Here is an 18,026-nt window from a genome sequence, read left to right as displayed (position 1 = left end):
AAACCTAGCCGAACATGGGTAGTTTTGAAGATGCACTTGGTAAGCATTACAAGAGGCATTTATCAGTCAAGGGCGTCATTTTTGGCGGGATAGTTTGTCTACTTTGTCTTGGACAGTTGAGGTCTTGAGGATGTGTCAAAATTCAGCCAGCTGCCATGCATGCATTGGCTACGCCCGTTTCTTTCTCTTTTATTACCAAATTTTGAGTCATCACAAACTCGATCCTGCTTCTTAATTAACGCTTACGCTTGATGATATAAATTGAATTCCCAAAACCTCACATCATAGTTTATGTACTCCGCCACCCTATTCTGCATCTCAAGAATTTTGTATCTCTAAATGGCAACTGCTTCTTTGAATCCTGCAGACACTGAAAAGCTTTCCAAGCTTCGTTCTGATGTTGCAGGTCTCAATCAAATCAGGTGCTTTCTTCCTTCCTTTTCTCTTAACTAAATTAGATCTGTAAGTTTTCTCATTTCTGTCTGTTTCTGATTATTGAAGAAGCTTACTTCTGAGATTCCGATCATTTATTTTTATTAGATATTAATTGTACATGTGTTAGACTAGGAGATCTTACATACACTTGATATTAACTTCGTTTCCTTGGTTGTAGTGAAAATGAGAAATCTGGGTTCATAAATCTTGTGTCTCGTTATCTCAGGTAGAGCTTAAGATGATAAAGTTTTCTAAATTTTTATTTATTTAGTATAGAATTGTCATTTTCTTAATTAATAATCTTTCTTTCATACTTTGGGATTGATTTATTTCTTAAATTTTTGTTCTCTATTACTTCTCTCATTTTGGATGGGATTCTGCATTTGAAGTGGTGAAGCACAGCACGTTGAATGGAGTAAGATCAATACTCCCACTGATGAAGTGGTAGTTCCATACGAAACCTTAGCTATTCCTAATGAAGGTAATGATCTAATTATTCATGAATTTTGATTTTTACTTTCTGGGGGAAAATTGGTCAATGGGATTTTGGTTCCCACTGACCAAGAAATCTATGTTTTTTTTTTTTTTTCAGATTTACGTGGGGATCAGGGGGTATGATACCCATCTCTTAGGTGGGTACTTGAGAAAGTTGAACACTTGAATGGGACAAAAAAAATACCCCTTTTAATAATAGATATTTAGGGCTAAAATGGTATTGCATTATAAAACAATATGGGTAAATGTACTTACCCAGGTAAGTAACTTCCGATCTAAGGTATTTGTTTTTTCCTGTGAAACTTATATGAGTTTCATACCATTGATAGAATACATCTTTTTCATGACAATGTTCTGACTATATGAATTAACGCATGCAGATCTCTCAGAAACTAAGAATCTTTTGGATAAACTTGTCGTGTTAAAGCTAAATGGAGGCTTAGGAACTACAATGGGATGTACTGGTCCCAAGTAATCAATCTTTTGATACTCTGCACTTTCACAATTAATGCAACTGAATTTTAATGTGGAAATTGCACATTATGTCCTTAGATTATTCCTTTTCTTTATTTTGAAAGGAGATGCTAAGACCACAAGATCACCTTTTTATTTGATCCTTTTTGAAATGGAAGGAGTTTTTTTTTTTTTTTTTTCCTTAAGTTCAAATTTATTGTCTTGGTAAAATGCAGGTCTGTAATTGAAGTTCGCAATGGAATGACTTTTCTTGACTTGATTGTCAAACAAATTGAGGTCAATTTGTTGCATTATTTTTAAACTTTTTACTTTTGGTGCTCTATATTGTATTGTATGCTTTATACCTTAACCTAACCAGTAATGTTGTTTTAAGCTTAATCTATCCTTTTCATTTATTTTAGTCTCTCAACTCCAAGTACGGATGCAGTGTTCCCTTGCTTCTAATGAATTCATTCAACACACATGAAGATACCTTAAAGGTAAGTCATATTTTTGCTTTTCTGATTTGTGGTTTCCCTATGGCTGTGTTTGGCTGATAAGTTAAACTTGTCTAATGTAGATCGTGGAGAAATACTCAGCATCAAACATTGAGATTCATACTTTTAACCAGGTCTGAAAGTCTAATGAATGTTCAATTGTTTAAATATATACCTACGTCTTGATTTTTTATTTTTTATTATATTTGTGGAAACATAACTTATGTATTTGCATGGTACATATTTGCATTTGTATCTTTTCCAAACTGAACCTAAGGCTCAACTGAGCCTAAGGCTCAACTGAGCCTAAGGCTCAATTTGGAAAGAGTATAAATACAAATGTGTAGTACAAAGCCTTGTATTTTGTATTTCTAAACCTGTATTTGCACTGCACATATTTGTATTCATACTCTTTCCAAGGCTCAGTTTAGGAGTACATATTTGTATTTTGTATGTATTTATACTGTACATATGTGTAATTGTGCTCTTTCCAAACTGAGCCTAAGGAGCTGATAATTGATCTATTTTCTTTAGAGCCAATACCCTCGATTGGTTGTCGAAGACTTTGTGCCACTGCCATGCAAGGGACAGACTAGCAAGGATGGATGGTATGCTATGTTATTCCTTTTAGTATCCTGACATCCCTCTTGCAATACCATGGATTTACTACTTATATTTCCCCCTTATTCATGTATTTAGGTTTCTAGTTTATTCACTTTTCATCTTCATATTCAGTGGGATGTACATAATAACCCTGGTAGATATTAATTAATTAACCTGAATACCACATTTTCTTACCATCTAAATATATTTTAAGTAATTGATTAATTCTAAACACAATTTATTTTTATCCTTGTTTATCTCATTCAACCATATAAAATGTGAAGGTATCCTCCTGGTCATGGTGATGTTTTCCCATCCTTGTTGAACAGCGGCAAGCTGGATGCATTGCTATCACGGGTAAGAATGCCAAGTTGTTATTTCTTCATGGGTATTTCTAATATATTTGAATGGTGTTGGCACCTTCTTTTATGAATATGCAATAGATGTGGTGTTCCATATTAGGAACACTGGAATTACCCTTGGTTGTTGACTGTTTAAAGAAGTAAACTTATCAGATGGTTCTCCTTGTCAATTCAATGGGAACATTTTGTCTTTAACATGGTAATGTTACCCCCTATACCAGCATTAATAGGAACCTAAATCACCACCTTTAATATGTTCTAAACAATAGTTTTATTGTTTTCTTTCAAATATTATTCATTTTATTTTATTTTTTTGGTTCATTCTTGTCATATTGACAAAAAAATTTAATGCTTGTTATCCAGGGTAAGGAGTATGCCTTTGTTGCCAACTCGGATAACTTGGGTGCTGTTGTTGACTTAAGTATCCTTTATTGCCTCTTTAAATCTACTATTTTTACTTATTTATTAGTGTATCTACTGCTTTCTAGTATTCATTATTGTTTTATTAATCACAATATTTGGTATATCATGAAGAATTTGGGATGTGTGGCCTTAATTGGATTTTATAGAAATATTAAATCATTTGATCCAGAACAAGAATGAATACTGTATGGAGGTACTCAATGATGAAAGTTAATCCACAATGCCTTTAGAGATTCAGATATTGTTATAAAATCTTTGTGTTTGTGTAGGTGACACCTAAAACTTTGGCAGATGTAAAGGGTGGTACCCTAATTTCATACGAAGGAAAGGTTCAGGTGTGTAGTAGTAGTACTTAAAAGTCAGTAACATTCATGATCAAATCTCTTTCTTATTTTGCTCCTCCAGAAGCATGGTAGAAGAACATGCCGAAAATTTAGGTGTTTGACCATCAATTGAAAAATGGAACACTAATGAAGAAACTATTGAAACTAATAATATAATTCTCATTATATTCCAACCATACCAAACTTTAGCCTTTTTAACTTACCCCTGGCATTGCTTCAAATGAATTTTCATCATGTTTCAGTTCTTATGTAATGTTCCCTAGCTATTTTGTCTTAACAGTCCAAGGTGTATCTCCGATCTTTTGTTGCTTTCTCCTATTTGTCCTTTTCTTTTGAGATTTCCAAAATATAGGTGCAATGATTTTTGTCATTCTAAAAACCAAACAGAATCCATGATTACATGTAAAAAAAAAGGCAGTGCAGTGCACAAGGCTCTTGCCAATGCAGGGTCTAGGGAGGGACAGATGTATGCAGCCTTACCTCTGCACATACAGAGAAGCTGTTTCCAAGATTTGAACCCTGGTCACCCGGGTCGCAATGGAGCAACACATCAACGCCTAATGGTTACATGTGATCTAAGAAGGGACTAAACATACATGCAATCTATGGTTACATGCATTTTTCTTATTAAAATGTTCCATAGCTTGCCAGAGTTATTTTGTTGCTTCATCTTGACATGATTTTTTACCTTACCATCAAAAGAATTTGTTGAATATTGTAGCCTAAAATGCTCTCAATGTCACAACTTTGTGAAATAGTTTTCTTGTCCCTTATACTCAGCATGCCTCAAAATTTGTTGACATTTTCCTTGCTATTATTGGATGCAGCTCTTGGAAATTGCACAGGTTCCTGATGAACACGTAAGCTACAACTTGTTCACTTTTATTTTCTCATTCTCAATGTAGTGAGCATCAATTGATACTTTTTCCAGATCTTTTACATTTATTACTTCTTTTGTTTTTGTTTTTTTTTTTTTTGAGAGATATCATATAGGATGGAAGATGTATGACTTTCATGTCATTTATTTAGGTAAATGAATTCAAGTCAATTGAAAAGTTCAAGATCTTCAATACAAACAATTTGTAAGTGAATTGAGATTCTTCTTCGAATATGCAAATGCATGTGAGAAGAAAATTTTCTTTTTCTAGTGTGATTCAGTCCATGATAATGCAGATGTATTAAATTACTAATTCCTATTCTCCATAGGTGGTTGAATTTGAATGCCATTAAAAGGCTTGTAGAAGCTGATGCACTAAAAATGGAGATCATCCCAAACCCTAAGGTCGGACCTTTTTCTTTCCAGTTGATGAAACACTTGCTAATATTTGTTATTGCAATTTCAACTAGCAAGTTACTCATGATGTTTCCAGGAAGTGGATGGGGTCAAAGTTCTTCAGTTGGAAACAGCAGCTGGTGCGGCAATTAGGGTATTCTCCAAATATAACATCTGCAGTTACCTAATGTTTGTGTATTCTTAGATCTATGAATTTTCTTTTGAATCCCTTATTATCTGGAACAGTTCTTTGATCATGCCATTGGCATTAATGTTCCGCGATCTCGGTTCCTTCCAGTGAAGGCAACATCTGATTTGCTTCTTGTTCAGGTTAAACTAAAACACTTGATGTCATTTATCTTCTAAAGACCTTGACATTAGGTAATCTAAAACATAGATGCATTTTTACAGTCTGATCTTTACACAGTAGTTGATGGCTTTGTTATCCGAAACAATGCTAGAAGCATTCCTGCGAATCCCTCTATTGAACTCGGGCCTGAGTTTAAAAAGGTATTGTATTAAAGGATTGTCTTCCATCTGATGGATTGCATCTTTGAACAACTATGATTTATTTTATTTTATCATTCAGGTTGGAAACTTCCTAAGTCGCTTCAAGTCCATCCCTAGCATCATTGAGCTTGATAGCTTGAAGGTGACTGGCGATGTATGGTTTGGTGCCAATATAACCCTCAAGGTATTGAATAATGCTTTCTGCTTTACTGATGAATCTTTTTATGATGTGGTTGTTACATCTGGGATCTGCTCTGTTACAATGAACTATGACATCTTTTGTTTATTTTTCTGTTAGTATGTACAATTCTTCACCACAACATAGATTTATTAGGTATTTTGGTGATTCTTGTTTGTTTGGAGTCTACCAGGAAGGGTAGGCACAAATTGTTAAAACTTAAAAGGGATGAAAAATACCACGGTAAAGGTGGTTAAGGAATGGATGAGGGAGAGTGAAGAAAAGTTTCCTCGAGGCATTTATTAAATGAGGATCATCTGATCATCAGATGATTTTGAATTTGGCAACTAAGGCATGAAAATCTTTGAGAATTGAGGCAATTCATTTTGTGTTTATTGTCCTTATCTTGGATTTGGGAATGGTGGAGTTGTTACAGGGGGATCCATTGCAAGGAATCCCCAACTGACCCAGATCAAAGGTGACTCTAAAATTGGCATTCGATGGTGCAAAAATCTATGACACTCAGATACAGATATGGACATGGATACAAATATGGGACACAAGGATAAAACTCTTGATTTGCTAAAATCATAGACGTGATTATGGGTATGGATGTCTCATGTAATATGATTTATATCATGCTTTTACATCCTTGTTTTTGAAGATAAGGCTCAGTTTGTTTAGTGTGAATTTCATTTGTACTAGTGTAAGTGCAAATAGATTGAGTGTAGTTTCTAGTTTACTTTTGCTTCAGATTTAATTTTATCTTATTTGTTTATGAGAAATAAAATGATTTGGTCCCACATTATATGAAATAGCATGAAAGAAGGATGCTTATTTGTTTGAGAGTGAGGTAAGAAGCAAGAGAATGCAGTTCCCATGTTAAATGAGAAAGAATTGATTTAAGAGGAAGGTAATGTAAATTTTGCATCAGCTTTTGGGTTGAAAATTTCAACTGCTAGTAAATGTAAATGAAACAAAAAGTACAAATTTTGTATCAGGTGGCAGTGCAAATCACATTTATAAACAAATGGATGCAAAACTGAACTGGGTGCAAAATTTGTACCCAATTCTGACAAATTTAATTTTTTTATATCATAATTTGTTAGGACATCATATTACATATTTTAAAAGTGTTAATGCAATAGAGGACATCTAGAAGTGTCCATGTAGTATCTAGTCTTGTATCCAGTAAGTTTCATATCTGACATTGGTACAAATAGACATGTTTCAAGATGGACTTCCAGGATTTGAATGCAATAGCTGATGGATCAGCAAGGTTGGGGGTTAATCAGTGTTCATCTTGTAATGAGTTGACTTACCTTATAATGTTTGCTTTTGTAATACTTGTACATCTTTGGATGAAAAAGAGAGAGAACAGTGTTTGAAAACCTGACCTGGAGAATGACCTGTTTTTAGCCCTAGGTGGCAGTTCAGCAGTTCAACTATCCAGTTGTGGTTTGAACTTTGATTTCTTTATTAGAAACTCTAAACCGTTAGATTGGTATGTCCTTTATGTTTTCTATCAAATACCAAACCCTAGATAGGGATCAATGGGGAGAAAGAGAAAAGGAGATGACTTACCAGAGGTCTGTGATTTCATTGCTTCTAGTGGCCAACTGACAAGTAGAAAGCAGCAAAGGTATGTTTGTTCTCCTTCTTCTTCACGGTAGCAGTGACCTCTATTTCTTCTCCACTGCCATCAGCAATGGCCTCTACTTTATATATATAAAGCGGGTATTTGCCTTGGGTTCCATGTATGTCATAAAAAAAGTTAAATCCAAATACCATGTATCATGTATGGTTAATACTTATTGCACATATGCAAAAGGTGCCAACTGGTTGTTGTGGAGACTTGGGAACAATCTGCACCAAGGTTGGGGGATGGGCTAACCCCCCCCCCCCCAGTTGTGTAGCCCCATGGAGTAAAAAAAAAAGCACACAACACATGTAAATAAACACATTAATACATATATATCAGATGGTGGATGTAGATGGATCCGATCTGATATTTTAATCCTTGGGTGCCATTCAAATTGTTTACTTGCGATTTGGCAGTCATGCCTATGGCATAGACTGGAAGAGATGAAGTTGCTCCCTATCTAACTATAAGAACACTTTCAATTCAATGGAGGAAATTTTAATTCTGACAAGTGACAATTTGTTTATTTAGTGCATATATTTCACTACTACTAAACTTGAAGTTATCCCTTTAAATCTTTTATTCTTTCATCTTACAATTGATGGAATATGCTTGAAGGGCAATGTGACTATTGATGCAAAACCTGGCGAGAAATTGGAAATTCCTGATGGGGTTGTACTTGAGAACAAGGTAGAAATTTGAAACCCCAAATTATTTCCCTTTTCCTTTTCTAGGTTTCTTTGCTTAACAGCAGTCTTTGGGACAATTTTGTGTTAACGGTTTTATTGCAACATCCAGGTGATTAATGGCCCTCAGGACATCTGAAGAGGATCTGTAGTGATGTATCGCCATATTACCCGTATTGAGTATCACAAGCCTACAAGCTGTCTGGTTATATCTTCAAAGGACAATGTAGGAATTTTGAGGAAATGTAATGGTATTGAATAAGAGAATTTTGTTGTAATATTTCTGATGCTTGAATTGTATGCCTCTACAAAATGCCCAAAAATTTTGTGTCCATTCAATGGGTGTGGTTTTGAACCTTTCGTGATCATCCATTTCTTGGATGGCCTTGCCGTGGGCCTAGTAGATCTATTTTGGTTAGTAGTCTCCACCAGATGGAAATTTCCAAATACTATCCTGATTTCAGAGGATAAGGACTTTGTTTTTTATGCCTAAAGAGTCAAAATTGTTTCATTAATGCTCACATACAATCCAAGAAACAAACAGCATGATAAAACAAAACAATAAGAAGGAATGTAACTGAGCACCGGGAGAGACACCTCAAGAGATCTCTGCAATTGGCCATGAGAAGTCTAAAATGCCAAGAACTAAAGAAAAAACTTCCAACAGAGAAGACTCAAACAAGCAAAACTTCCAAATGAAAGAAAAACCCAAACTCCAATTCCAAAACAAGGATGGGTCCTTGAGAAGATGAATGAAGAAGTGCTACCCAAGATATGAATTGCAAAATATCAGAACTCCTGGATATCTCTCTATAGATAAACAATGCGTTCACATTAATGCAGCTCCTGGATATCTCTTTATAGAAGAATTATCATCAAATAAATTTATTCGAGTGGAACAGGTGATTCCAAGGTGATTGTGGAGGGGCTATAGAACCCAGAGACTGTGGTTTGGTGCTTTAAGAATGAACTTAAAAAATTCAAGTGGCTGATAATAAATTTGTATGTCAGAATACAATGGGTGGGGAGATGTGCTAATGCTATGGCTGATTGTTTAGCCAAGCAATGGGCAGTTAGGGAACAGTTGCAATCTATTTTAGTTTTCGATTGGTTGGAGAGGTCGCAGCACGTGCTTCTCCATGGGTCTTTTGTAAATGTTATCTGTTATTATCCATATTCCCTAATAAAATTTCTCATTTATCAAAAAAATTGTAAGCAAATAAGATAACTAGAACTTGTTTAATTAGGCAATAACTAGAAGTTGTTTAATTAGGAGGGGGAATCCCTTGAAAATTTCATTAACTGCTACAATCACCTTGATAAAAAATCTGAAATGCTAATACCAATTAATTATATTTCAATATCTCAAAACCCAACTTCTGGTAGAAGGTGTGACACAATCTTTAATAGAAGAAAAGAAAATGAAACAAATGATGCCAGTGTCTCCTTTGCACACGTCACATTCATCAGTAGACTGCATTTAAAAGTAGAGAATTTTTAGAAATATAGAAACTAAAGTTTCTTTCTGCTGGAATACTACTTCTGTATTCAGATAATGCAAAACAAAGAGGTGGATTATCCATATTTGATAAAAACAAACTCATCACTCCCCACTAGATATTCCATTCAATTCACCTCTATCAGTTGTTGCTTCAGTCCATCTGTTGGTGGCATCCCAGTCACCAGGAATTCATAAACCAGTAATTATTTATAGTCATTATCCGAAAAGTAGTCAAGCACAGTCAATCATGGTTTTCAAAACCGGACCGGGTCGGATGATTGGACCAGAAAAACCGATAACTGGTCAGGCCCCCGGGTCCGATTATACTAAAATTCGGAAATCTTTAAGAAACGTTGAAAAAGTTAAAAAACCGCTAACTCGGGTGATTGGACTGCTAAATCATTTGACTCAGATAGAGGTTCGCGGATTCTCTTTTTTATTTTCAATGTTTTAAATAAAATAAAAAAACAAAAAATAAAATTACTTTAATTTTCCCATCCCAAATCAATTAATTAAAATCCCATTTTCGTTCTAACCCTTTCGTTCTTCCCTCCTATCAGCCCTCACACCCAACCGACCATCTACGGCGGCCAGTACCTCCGGCGTTTGACGGCGATATACACTAACCGACGGTGATTAATGGCGATCGTCGACGGCGAATTTATAGCGGCGGCCAATGTTTTTTGCAATTTGCAGCACTTCCAGGCTTTGCGGCAGGCGATTTTGCAGCGGCGGTCATCCCTCACATCCAACCGACCACCTGCGGTGGCCAGCAACTCCGACGTTCAACGGCGATACACACTGACTGACCGTGACTAACGGTAACCGGCGACGGTGAATTTGCAGCAGCAGCCAGCGTTTTTTGCGATTTGCATCACTTCTAGGCTTTGCGGCAGGCGAGTTTGTAGCGGCGGCCATCCCTCACACCGAACCGACCACCTGCAGCGGCCAACATCTCCGGCTTTCGACGGCAATACACACCGACCGACCTCGTTTAACGGCAACCGGCAACGACTAACGTTTTTTGCAATTTGCAGCACTTCCCAAGCGAGTTTGCAGGACTTCTAGGTAAAAATTAGTGTAATTTTTTTTATCAATTTTGATTTTAGGTCAAGGATTTTTGCATTTTAGGACTTAACATTCCAGATTTTTTTTTCTGTATTTTTTGCAATTTTTTGTTTTATTTTTTTTCTGATTTTTTTTGTGTTTTTTTTTCTGTATTTTTTAGATTTTTTTTGTATTTTATTTTTATATTTTTTATGTATTTTGTACTGTATTATTTTTTATTTTCTATATTTTTTTGTTTTTTATTTAATTTTATGCTATTTTTTATTATTTATAGATATTTTTTATTTTTAATTTATTTATGACATCATGGGTCGAACCATTCAGCCAACAACCGGAACCGTTCTGTTTCCGGTTCGTTTTTAAAAAGCATGCAGCCAACAAATAAGGAGAATGAAGACAGCTAACCAGCTCCACCTATCAACTAAAAGAAATAATAATTGAGCAAGCAAAAAAGAATGCCCTAACTCAGCAGCAAAATAGTATATTCAATTTAGTATGCTTGTTTAGCCAACCTATGACATGATCTCAAGCGAACTTACTTCTCTGATAAGCTAATTAATCAGACCTAGTAAGAAGGTATGTCTCCATAAGATACAGCAGTCCTATTTCTTTTCACAAATCGAGTTTGTAACCTAATCCATGACGATTGCTGAAAAAAATGGATTTGCATCCGTCCCCACAGAGTTGCCCCTCAAATACATCCCACGCGTTGTGAGCGCGCCGCGTGTCCGCCCACACGCGAATTAAAGAGACTCGTCCCGTTAGTTCCACCCCGTCCCGTTAGCTTCCTCTCGCCCAAAAGGGCATCATCCCCTAATTCTGGCTTCGTGTCCTCTCTCTCCAATTTCAGACCTGAAACCTCCACCTTCCATAACCCGCCGGAGATTGCCCCCTTCGAGTTCCGCCGGTCGACGCCGATGACCATTCCAGCAGGGGGTAAGTATCCCTTGACCTTCCGTAAATTTTTCTCATTTTCTACCTTGTTTTTTTTTTCCTCATTTTCTACCGTTCTCAGATCTAAAATCCGTCGGAGTGGGAGCCCCTTCGAATTCCACTAGTTGACATCGACAGTCGTTCCGACAAATTCATTTACTGGAGGTAAGTTTCACTCTTTTTATCTTGGACTACAATAATGATATTGGAACTTCATACAAAAGAGAAATGGAAATTGTGAATTTGTTAATGGCTTACATAAAAATCTATTTTCTATTGGGGGGAGGCAAAAGGTCCTACTGGGGATTGAATCAAGGTCACTGAATTGAAAGTCCAGTATGTAACCACTATATACAAGATCCATAACAATAGATGCTTCTAAGAAAACTATGCACAGAAAAATATTAAAAAGAAAACAAATTAGCATTTATTAACTATTTTGAACATACTTCTGAAAAGAGTAGGAAAAGACTGCATTAAGCTCCACACATTTAAGATATTAAAAGAAACATCAAGTTTGCATTCAATAGCAGAAATGAAAAAAAAAGTTATAAAAAAGATAAACCAAAATTCCAAAATTATCATGGAAAAACAATGTTTTATGAATATCATATATGCTAATTCCTACATAAAATCCACAGACCTGTTTAACCCTTATTCAGTTTAGCTTAAAACAATGGTTTATGAATATCATATATGCTAATTCCTACATAAAATCCACAGACCTGCTTAACCCTTATTCAGTTTAGCTTAATCTTTTGAGGGCCCCAAACCACAAGTAGCAGTACTGCCCGAAGAACCTAGCCAATCTCTATTCCACAATGCTTATCAGTTCTGTGAAAGGGATGTCACAAGAATGACTTCAAGTCACTTTTCCTCCTATAATTTTAAAATTTTTCTACAGTACTAGTCAAGTCTGATACATATGATGCATGTGTAGCATTATGGAAAAAAAGCTATAAAAACAAGCTTAAAATATGAAGAAACTAAATATGGCCTATGGGACAAATAAAAGCTCATATTTCAACATTAATGTTACAAATGTTGCAAATAAAGCAAAGTGATTCATAAGGGACATTGTTGGCCCTTCTGATAAATGGAACCACTTTCTCCACCTTTCCGGAGGTTCTTGGGTTCCACCTCCCACTTAAGACAAGAAAGCAAAGAACCATGTAGCACTGCACAAGGTCAGCCAATATGCCATTGGGTTTTGTCGAACAAGGAATTCAAGAGCACTTTTATGGATGGCTTGGTAAGGTGCATGGTAGGTAGTGTCTGGTTAGTGGTAAACAATAAGAAAACAACAGGTCAATGCTGTGCGGAGCACTCCTGAACAAGGTAAAACATATTTTTGACAAGTGCTGTTCAGGTAATCCAAGAGCTTCAGGTATGGGAGGGGGTGATCAAAGATGATAGGGGGAGATATTATTCTAACCTTCTCTAGACCAATGGGCTGGACAGGTATGCAAGCAGAAGGCGATTGCCAAGTGGTGGGCAGACTGCAGACAATTCCTTTGACATGACAGGGTTTTGGCTTCCAACTTGAACTGCTCAAGTGCTCATTCAGGTGAAAGTCCAAGAAATGCAAACAACATGGCAGACTCATTAGCTAGGTTTAGGTGTAAAGACAAAGTTTAATGTAGGGTGAAGAAAGAATTGGGAGGGGGGGAATATAAACCAGTTTTTTAAAACACAAGAGTGTGCCGCATAGGTTAGAATGGAGGCATAAGCCTCCCGAGCACGAGGTGTAAGCCTCCCAAGCCAAAGTCTCAAGCATATAATTTTCTGCAATTATAGTTAGAATTTCTAATAATAAAACATCCTATTCAAATAAAAACAGATATTGCAATCATGATAGTATAAATAAAACTTAATTTCAAATGTCAAAGTAATAATAATTCACACTAAAATACTAAAATTGCATTTTGCAACTTTCAAGTAAAAAAGGTCTTCCTTGTTTCCTTCCAATACAATACAAGAAACCAGTGAAAGCACTAAAAAATTAAGTAATTAACAATGCAAGCATCTATTATAATCCAACATCAAGAATTATCCACTTGTAAATCCTTTTTTAGTTCTTTCAAATAACATTGATTCAGAGAAGAATGTAGTACTTAGCAGTTAGCATTGAGCAGCCAAAACACAACTGTAGCAGCTGGTTTTGTGCCGTTAGACTTCACAGCAGTGTTCAGTCTTCCAAAATAGAAGAGAGTCAGTGAAGAAGAATGAGGTGGAGCTCCTATTTTGGTGTCAAAAAACAAAGGGGAAGGAAGAGACCCTGTTTTATGTAAAAAAAACAGGAAAGAAGAAGAGGAATAATAGGGTGGATGTCAAAATCAGAGGCAATTGAAGAAGAAGAAGAAGAAGAAGCTCCCCCAATCCTGCCAGACATTACAAAAGCAGTAGCAAGATGAAAAGCATAGTATGTTATTTAACTATTTTGTCTAAAATACAAAAGTTACAATTGAAAAGAAATGTAATTGTGAACATTACAGGAAAAGTGGATCTCATAATAAAATTGCAAAAAGGAGCAGTTGCTGTTTATTTGCACCTTGAGACATTTAGGTTTCTGTAAGTGAATTTAACAAGTCAACTTGACCTTTATAACATTATTTTCTATTGAATTTTTTCTTAGTTCCTTTCCCTTCTGGCATGTTGGCATTTATGTATTGTGGCAATAAAGTTTTGCAGGTTTTGTTTTTATGTGGAATATAATATGTCAAAGTTTAGGTAAATCATGTAAGCCAAATTCAGATATTTGGTTTGTGGAAGATTTGCTTCTTTGTGGCATTTATAAATTAATCTTTTCTTTTTTTAATTCTTATGTGGCCATGCTCTTCGTCAATTGCATTATTTCTTAGATACTTTGGCCCTTGGTATGTTATGGAAAACCTTGACAATCTTATTGAAATACACAATATTTGCATCTTTCTAGTGTGAACCCAACTTATATGAGTACGCCTTGCAATAAACTATGCAACTGTATTTTTCAGGAAACTAGTGTTAAATATATTGAATTTCAAGATGTGATGTTTATCATTTTTAAGAGGATTTGCCCATAATTTTTATACATGACTAGTATTTTTCCTTCCATTTCCAGTTTCTATAGGAATCTGAGCTTCTTATATTGTTTTCATATTTGGATTTTAGACATTCTATTTTATTTCCTTAGTATTTATTCTTCCTCATTTAGTTGACTTTTTTCCACCAATGTTTTTCTGTAGTCTTTAATTCTATTAAATTTCAATTCTTCCTTGTCTGTTGGACAGGTATATTAGTAAATGAAATATTGAGCAAGTCAGGAAGCCATCATGATTTAGTAGAGAAGATGGAGTCCAACAAGAAGGTCGAGGAGGTAGGAATAGGGTACAGCCACAGCAGCATAAAGAAGGCAAGGTTACAGTCAACGCTTTCAGCTCTGCTAGACGATCCCATACTTGCTGACATCCCGAAGAAACCCACTCTCACTGATGTGGACACGCTTATCAGTTTGGAATTGGGTAGCGCTATGAGAATCTCTGTCCTTAAAATGGACGGTACCACCTTTGGTATTAGCTCCTTGCTTTTCTCCATCAGATTGCTATGAAACTTGTTCCAACTTCCAAATCATTGAACACTGAATTTCATGATTCATAACTTTCATTTCTTTCATTCACTTTTCAGAAAGGGTGTAACCCATATTGGTTCACATCTCTTTCTTGGATGCCTTAATTTTCTTGAGATAATTCTGTTAAGTTTGGTGATCTGACCAAAGTAATTGAGCCTAAAAGAATGTATTTGCTTTCTTGGGTTTGGTTGATTCACTAATTGGTCTTTTTTAATGAAGATGTTGCCGTTATGAATTCTGCTACTGTTAAGGATCTGAAGTCAGCTATCAAAAGAAAAACAAATGACATGGAGCAATCGCATATGGGACATCGCCACATTTCATGGTACTATATCTGGTCAACTTCCCTTGATCACATTAAGGCTGCATTTGGCATTCCTTACTTTAAGGACTTTTCTCCTGTTTGTAGTTAAAAACTTAGTGTTCATAGTGGCATTTTATGTTTTAGCAGAAAAAAGGAGATAAGTCCTTAAAATAAGAAATTCCAAATGCAGCCTAAGAATATGTCCTTGAGCTTTTAGTGCTAAATTTGCTCTACCATATATGCATTGCTGTTTCTTGGTGCATTGCTATAACTAAAATTATTGTGGACTTACAGTTGTTAAATTTCATACTTTGATCAATAATAGTTGATCCTTCATTAGTTTCCATATGTTTCTCAAACATGGTAAGATGTTTGAGGCAGATTAAGAAGTGGCTCACAAGGATGGATTCTTCACTTCGGCCCACTGATGGTGCCATAGCAATCACAACATTACATTTTGAATCTATAATTTTAACTGTGGCATCTTTGCCAACATCTGTTGTTCCAATGGTCATGTGATCCACCATATGCAGAGAGTCTTCCTTCCCTTTTCTTGGTCTTACACAGATGTTATTATTATTATTTTTTTTTTTGGGAGGGTGGGGTTGGATTCATAGAAATAAAGGCAGTAACTTATGCTAGGCAATATATGATGTGAATGTGTACAGTCACGTTGCAAGTTCGACTCTCAAAATATGTAGCATTTAGAAGGATGATACTATAACTTTATCAAAGTTGAACGAATTAATGGATAAAACTTTTTCTTTTTATTTTAAACAATCTGTATTTTACATTCATTGCAGATGTACTTAGGATCTTATATAGCTATTAAAATAAAAATGCACTTTTTGCTTTGCAGGAGGCATGTGTGGGCAAATTTTTGTCTCTCCTACCATAATGAGAAGCTCATTGATGATAACGCCCTGCTTCAGGTTTATGGTATCCGTAATAACTCTCAGGTAGCTCTTCCGAGTTTCGGTGTTTGTGGTTTTGTGTCCATCTATTTTCAGGCCTGTCTACCATATTTGATTTTATCTTCACATTTGTGTAGGTCCACTATGTTCCCTTTGTTATGTCACGGGTGTCTAGGAGACACTCCCGGAGGAGAAAGCACCGGTTCTTTCATGGTCTTAGCAAAAGATCATGATTAATCAAGCCATATTTGCTGTCAAAAGCTGGGTATTGAGCGTTGATCAACATGCTACAGATGTGCCAGAAGAAACTTACTAGTGGATGTGTGATTCTTTTGTAAGAAGTTGACTGAATTTGGAAATTTCATGGGAGTCGAGTTGTTGTGCACTTTTGAATTTTTTCTTTTTTTGATAGATCGGAACTCGGAAGTAAGGGTATCAATGGACCAGTTTTGGATTGGACCCCATCCAGTCCAAAATCAATTTGGATGGACTGGACAGACCAACAAGACATATTAGATTGGACCAATCCAGTCCAAAATATTTATCCAAAATATTTATTAGATTGGATTTGATCTGGTCTGTCCTTAAAAAATTTATATTGGATTGGGTTGGATTAAGCAAATATTTGGTTCATCGATATAAGATAAGAATATATGTGTCAATGGACTGGGTTTTGGGTTAAAACCAATCTAAATCAAAATGAAATTGAACAGATTGAATGGTCCACACATTGAATTGGACTGGTCCAAATTGTTCCAAAACAATCATTGGATTAGATTGGACCTGGTCCATTTATAATGGACTCGCATTGGACTGAATCGGATTGGACCAAGTCCAATTGACACCCCTAATTGGAAGAAGGGGCTACACAAGGGGGTTAGCACGTCCTCAAAAATCACAAAATCAGATAAAATTTAAGACCAAGGCATACAATCCATACTCACCTCCAAAAAGAGCATTACAAGTCAGCCAATCAGCAGCTTGATTAGATTAACGAAATGCATGGCAAAAGATGATACCTGCATTCAAACAAGAATAAACACAAGGGCATTTCTCAATAATATTCTTCAGTCTATTCCGATCTTCTTCAAGCAATTGATACAAGTTGCGAGTCTCCTTCGATGATTACATGGTAGTCTTTGAAGTTGATGGCGCTGTAGAGAATTTCCCAAATGACCCAAGTTTCAGTTAAATTGATAAGAGATCAATACAGTCGTCTTTGAGGTAAGAGCCGTACCAAGATGACCCATGGCAATAATACAGGCAGTGGAACACCAAACCTCTAGGTTATGGGAGGCATCAAAGTTAACTTGATGGACCCAGACGATTGGATTCCAAGCTTTAAAAGCATTAGCAGTTTTCTCACTCTGAAAACTAGATTTAGTCTCCAGAAAATAATGAAGAGCCTTATCCATGAGAATAAGAGGGTGAATTGGTTTTTTGTTAAATAGCTTTTCATTTCTTATCCTGTATTAAGAAACTTTGCATCACGTGATGGCCAACGGATCTAATATGAGCCCTTAAAAACTTTTTTGTGCATATGTATTAGTTTAAGAGGTTAACTTCACATTTATAAAATTTACAAAATAAGATACTAATGAAAAGGTCCATTCAAATGGAAATATTATTTTAAGATACTAAAGCCTACAGAAGGAAAATACAAAATGAACAAAGCTGAATTGCATTCTTCAGGGCCCAAAGTTGGGCTTCACCCATAAATGGATGCGGGTATGGCCCTGTCATGTATACTTTGGATGTGCATGGATACAGTTGAAAGATATAAATATGTTTAGATGTA

The 18,026-nt window shown here is 35.8% G+C and overlaps 2 protein-coding genes across 5 annotated transcripts; both read left to right on the top strand.

Moving 5' to 3' along the window:
- Positions 1-26: 26 nt before the first annotated feature.
- LOC104590451 (UTP--glucose-1-phosphate uridylyltransferase-like) lies at positions 27-8,235 on the top strand. The gene is made up of 21 exons (XM_010249155.3): positions 27-422; positions 614-661; positions 825-916; positions 1,311-1,401; positions 1,620-1,680; positions 1,806-1,883; positions 1,964-2,014; positions 2,415-2,488; positions 2,768-2,840; positions 3,209-3,266; positions 3,415-3,461; positions 3,538-3,603; positions 4,440-4,472; positions 4,642-4,694; positions 4,819-4,894; positions 4,983-5,039; positions 5,132-5,215; positions 5,297-5,395; positions 5,475-5,579; positions 7,834-7,905; positions 8,014-8,235. The coding sequence occupies exons 1-21, from the start codon at positions 340-342 to the stop codon at positions 8,038-8,040; spliced, it is 1,428 nt and encodes a 475-aa protein (XP_010247457.1). The 5' UTR covers positions 27-339; the 3' UTR covers positions 8,041-8,235.
- Positions 8,236-11,144: 2,909 nt separating this feature from the next.
- LOC104590231 (U11/U12 small nuclear ribonucleoprotein 25 kDa protein) lies at positions 11,145-16,800 on the top strand. Of its 4 annotated transcripts, none has more exons than XM_010249055.3 (8): positions 11,145-11,406; positions 11,486-11,568; positions 13,539-13,825; positions 13,899-13,974; positions 14,673-14,951; positions 15,230-15,335; positions 16,174-16,273; positions 16,366-16,800. In XM_010249055.3, exons 5-8 carry the CDS (start codon positions 14,732-14,734, stop codon positions 16,459-16,461), a joined length of 522 nt encoding a protein of 173 aa, XP_010247357.1. In that variant the 5' UTR covers positions 11,145-11,406; positions 11,486-11,568; positions 13,539-13,825; positions 13,899-13,974; positions 14,673-14,731; the 3' UTR covers positions 16,462-16,800. The 4 variants fall into 4 exon arrangements, with proteins under 4 accessions (XP_010247357.1, XP_088756017.1, XP_088756018.1 ...); XM_088899891.1 differs by having other exon boundaries at positions 13,515-13,825; XM_088899892.1 differs by lacking the exon at positions 13,899-13,974.
- Positions 16,801-18,026: the final 1,226 nt, after the last annotated feature.

The sequence above is a fragment of the Nelumbo nucifera genome, chromosome 3, assembly GCF_055504915.1.
Source record: "Nelumbo nucifera cultivar China Antique chromosome 3, China Antique-T2T, whole genome shotgun sequence".
NCBI lineage: Eukaryota > Viridiplantae > Streptophyta > Magnoliopsida > Proteales > Nelumbonaceae > Nelumbo > Nelumbo nucifera.
This window is presented reverse-complemented; position numbering and strand designations above follow the sequence as displayed.

What these genes read in the sequence shown, in the direction of transcription:
- LOC104590451 (XM_010249155.3), top strand. Translation starts at nt 340, where the DNA reads ATGGCAACTGCTTCTTTGAATCCTGCAGACACTGAAAAGCTTTCCAAG. An exon ending in GCAGGTCTCAATCAAATCAG is followed by an intron (nt 423 to 613) that starts GTGCTTTCTTCC and finishes CCTTGGTTGTAG; the next exon opens with TGAAAATGAGAAATCTGGGT. An exon ending in AGATCATCCCAAACCCTAAG is followed by an intron (nt 4,895 to 4,982) that starts GTCGGACCTTTT and finishes TGATGTTTCCAG; the next exon opens with GAAGTGGATGGGGTCAAAGT.
- LOC104590231 (XM_088899892.1), top strand. Translation starts at nt 14,732, where the DNA reads ATGGAGTCCAACAAGAAGGTCGAGGAGGTAGGAATAGGGTACAGCCAC. An exon ending in GGACATCGCCACATTTCATG is followed by an intron (nt 15,336 to 16,173) that starts GTACTATATCTG and finishes TTTGCTTTGCAG; the next exon opens with GAGGCATGTGTGGGCAAATT. An exon ending in GTATCCGTAATAACTCTCAG is followed by an intron (nt 16,274 to 16,365) that starts GTAGCTCTTCCG and finishes ACATTTGTGTAG; the next exon opens with GTCCACTATGTTCCCTTTGT.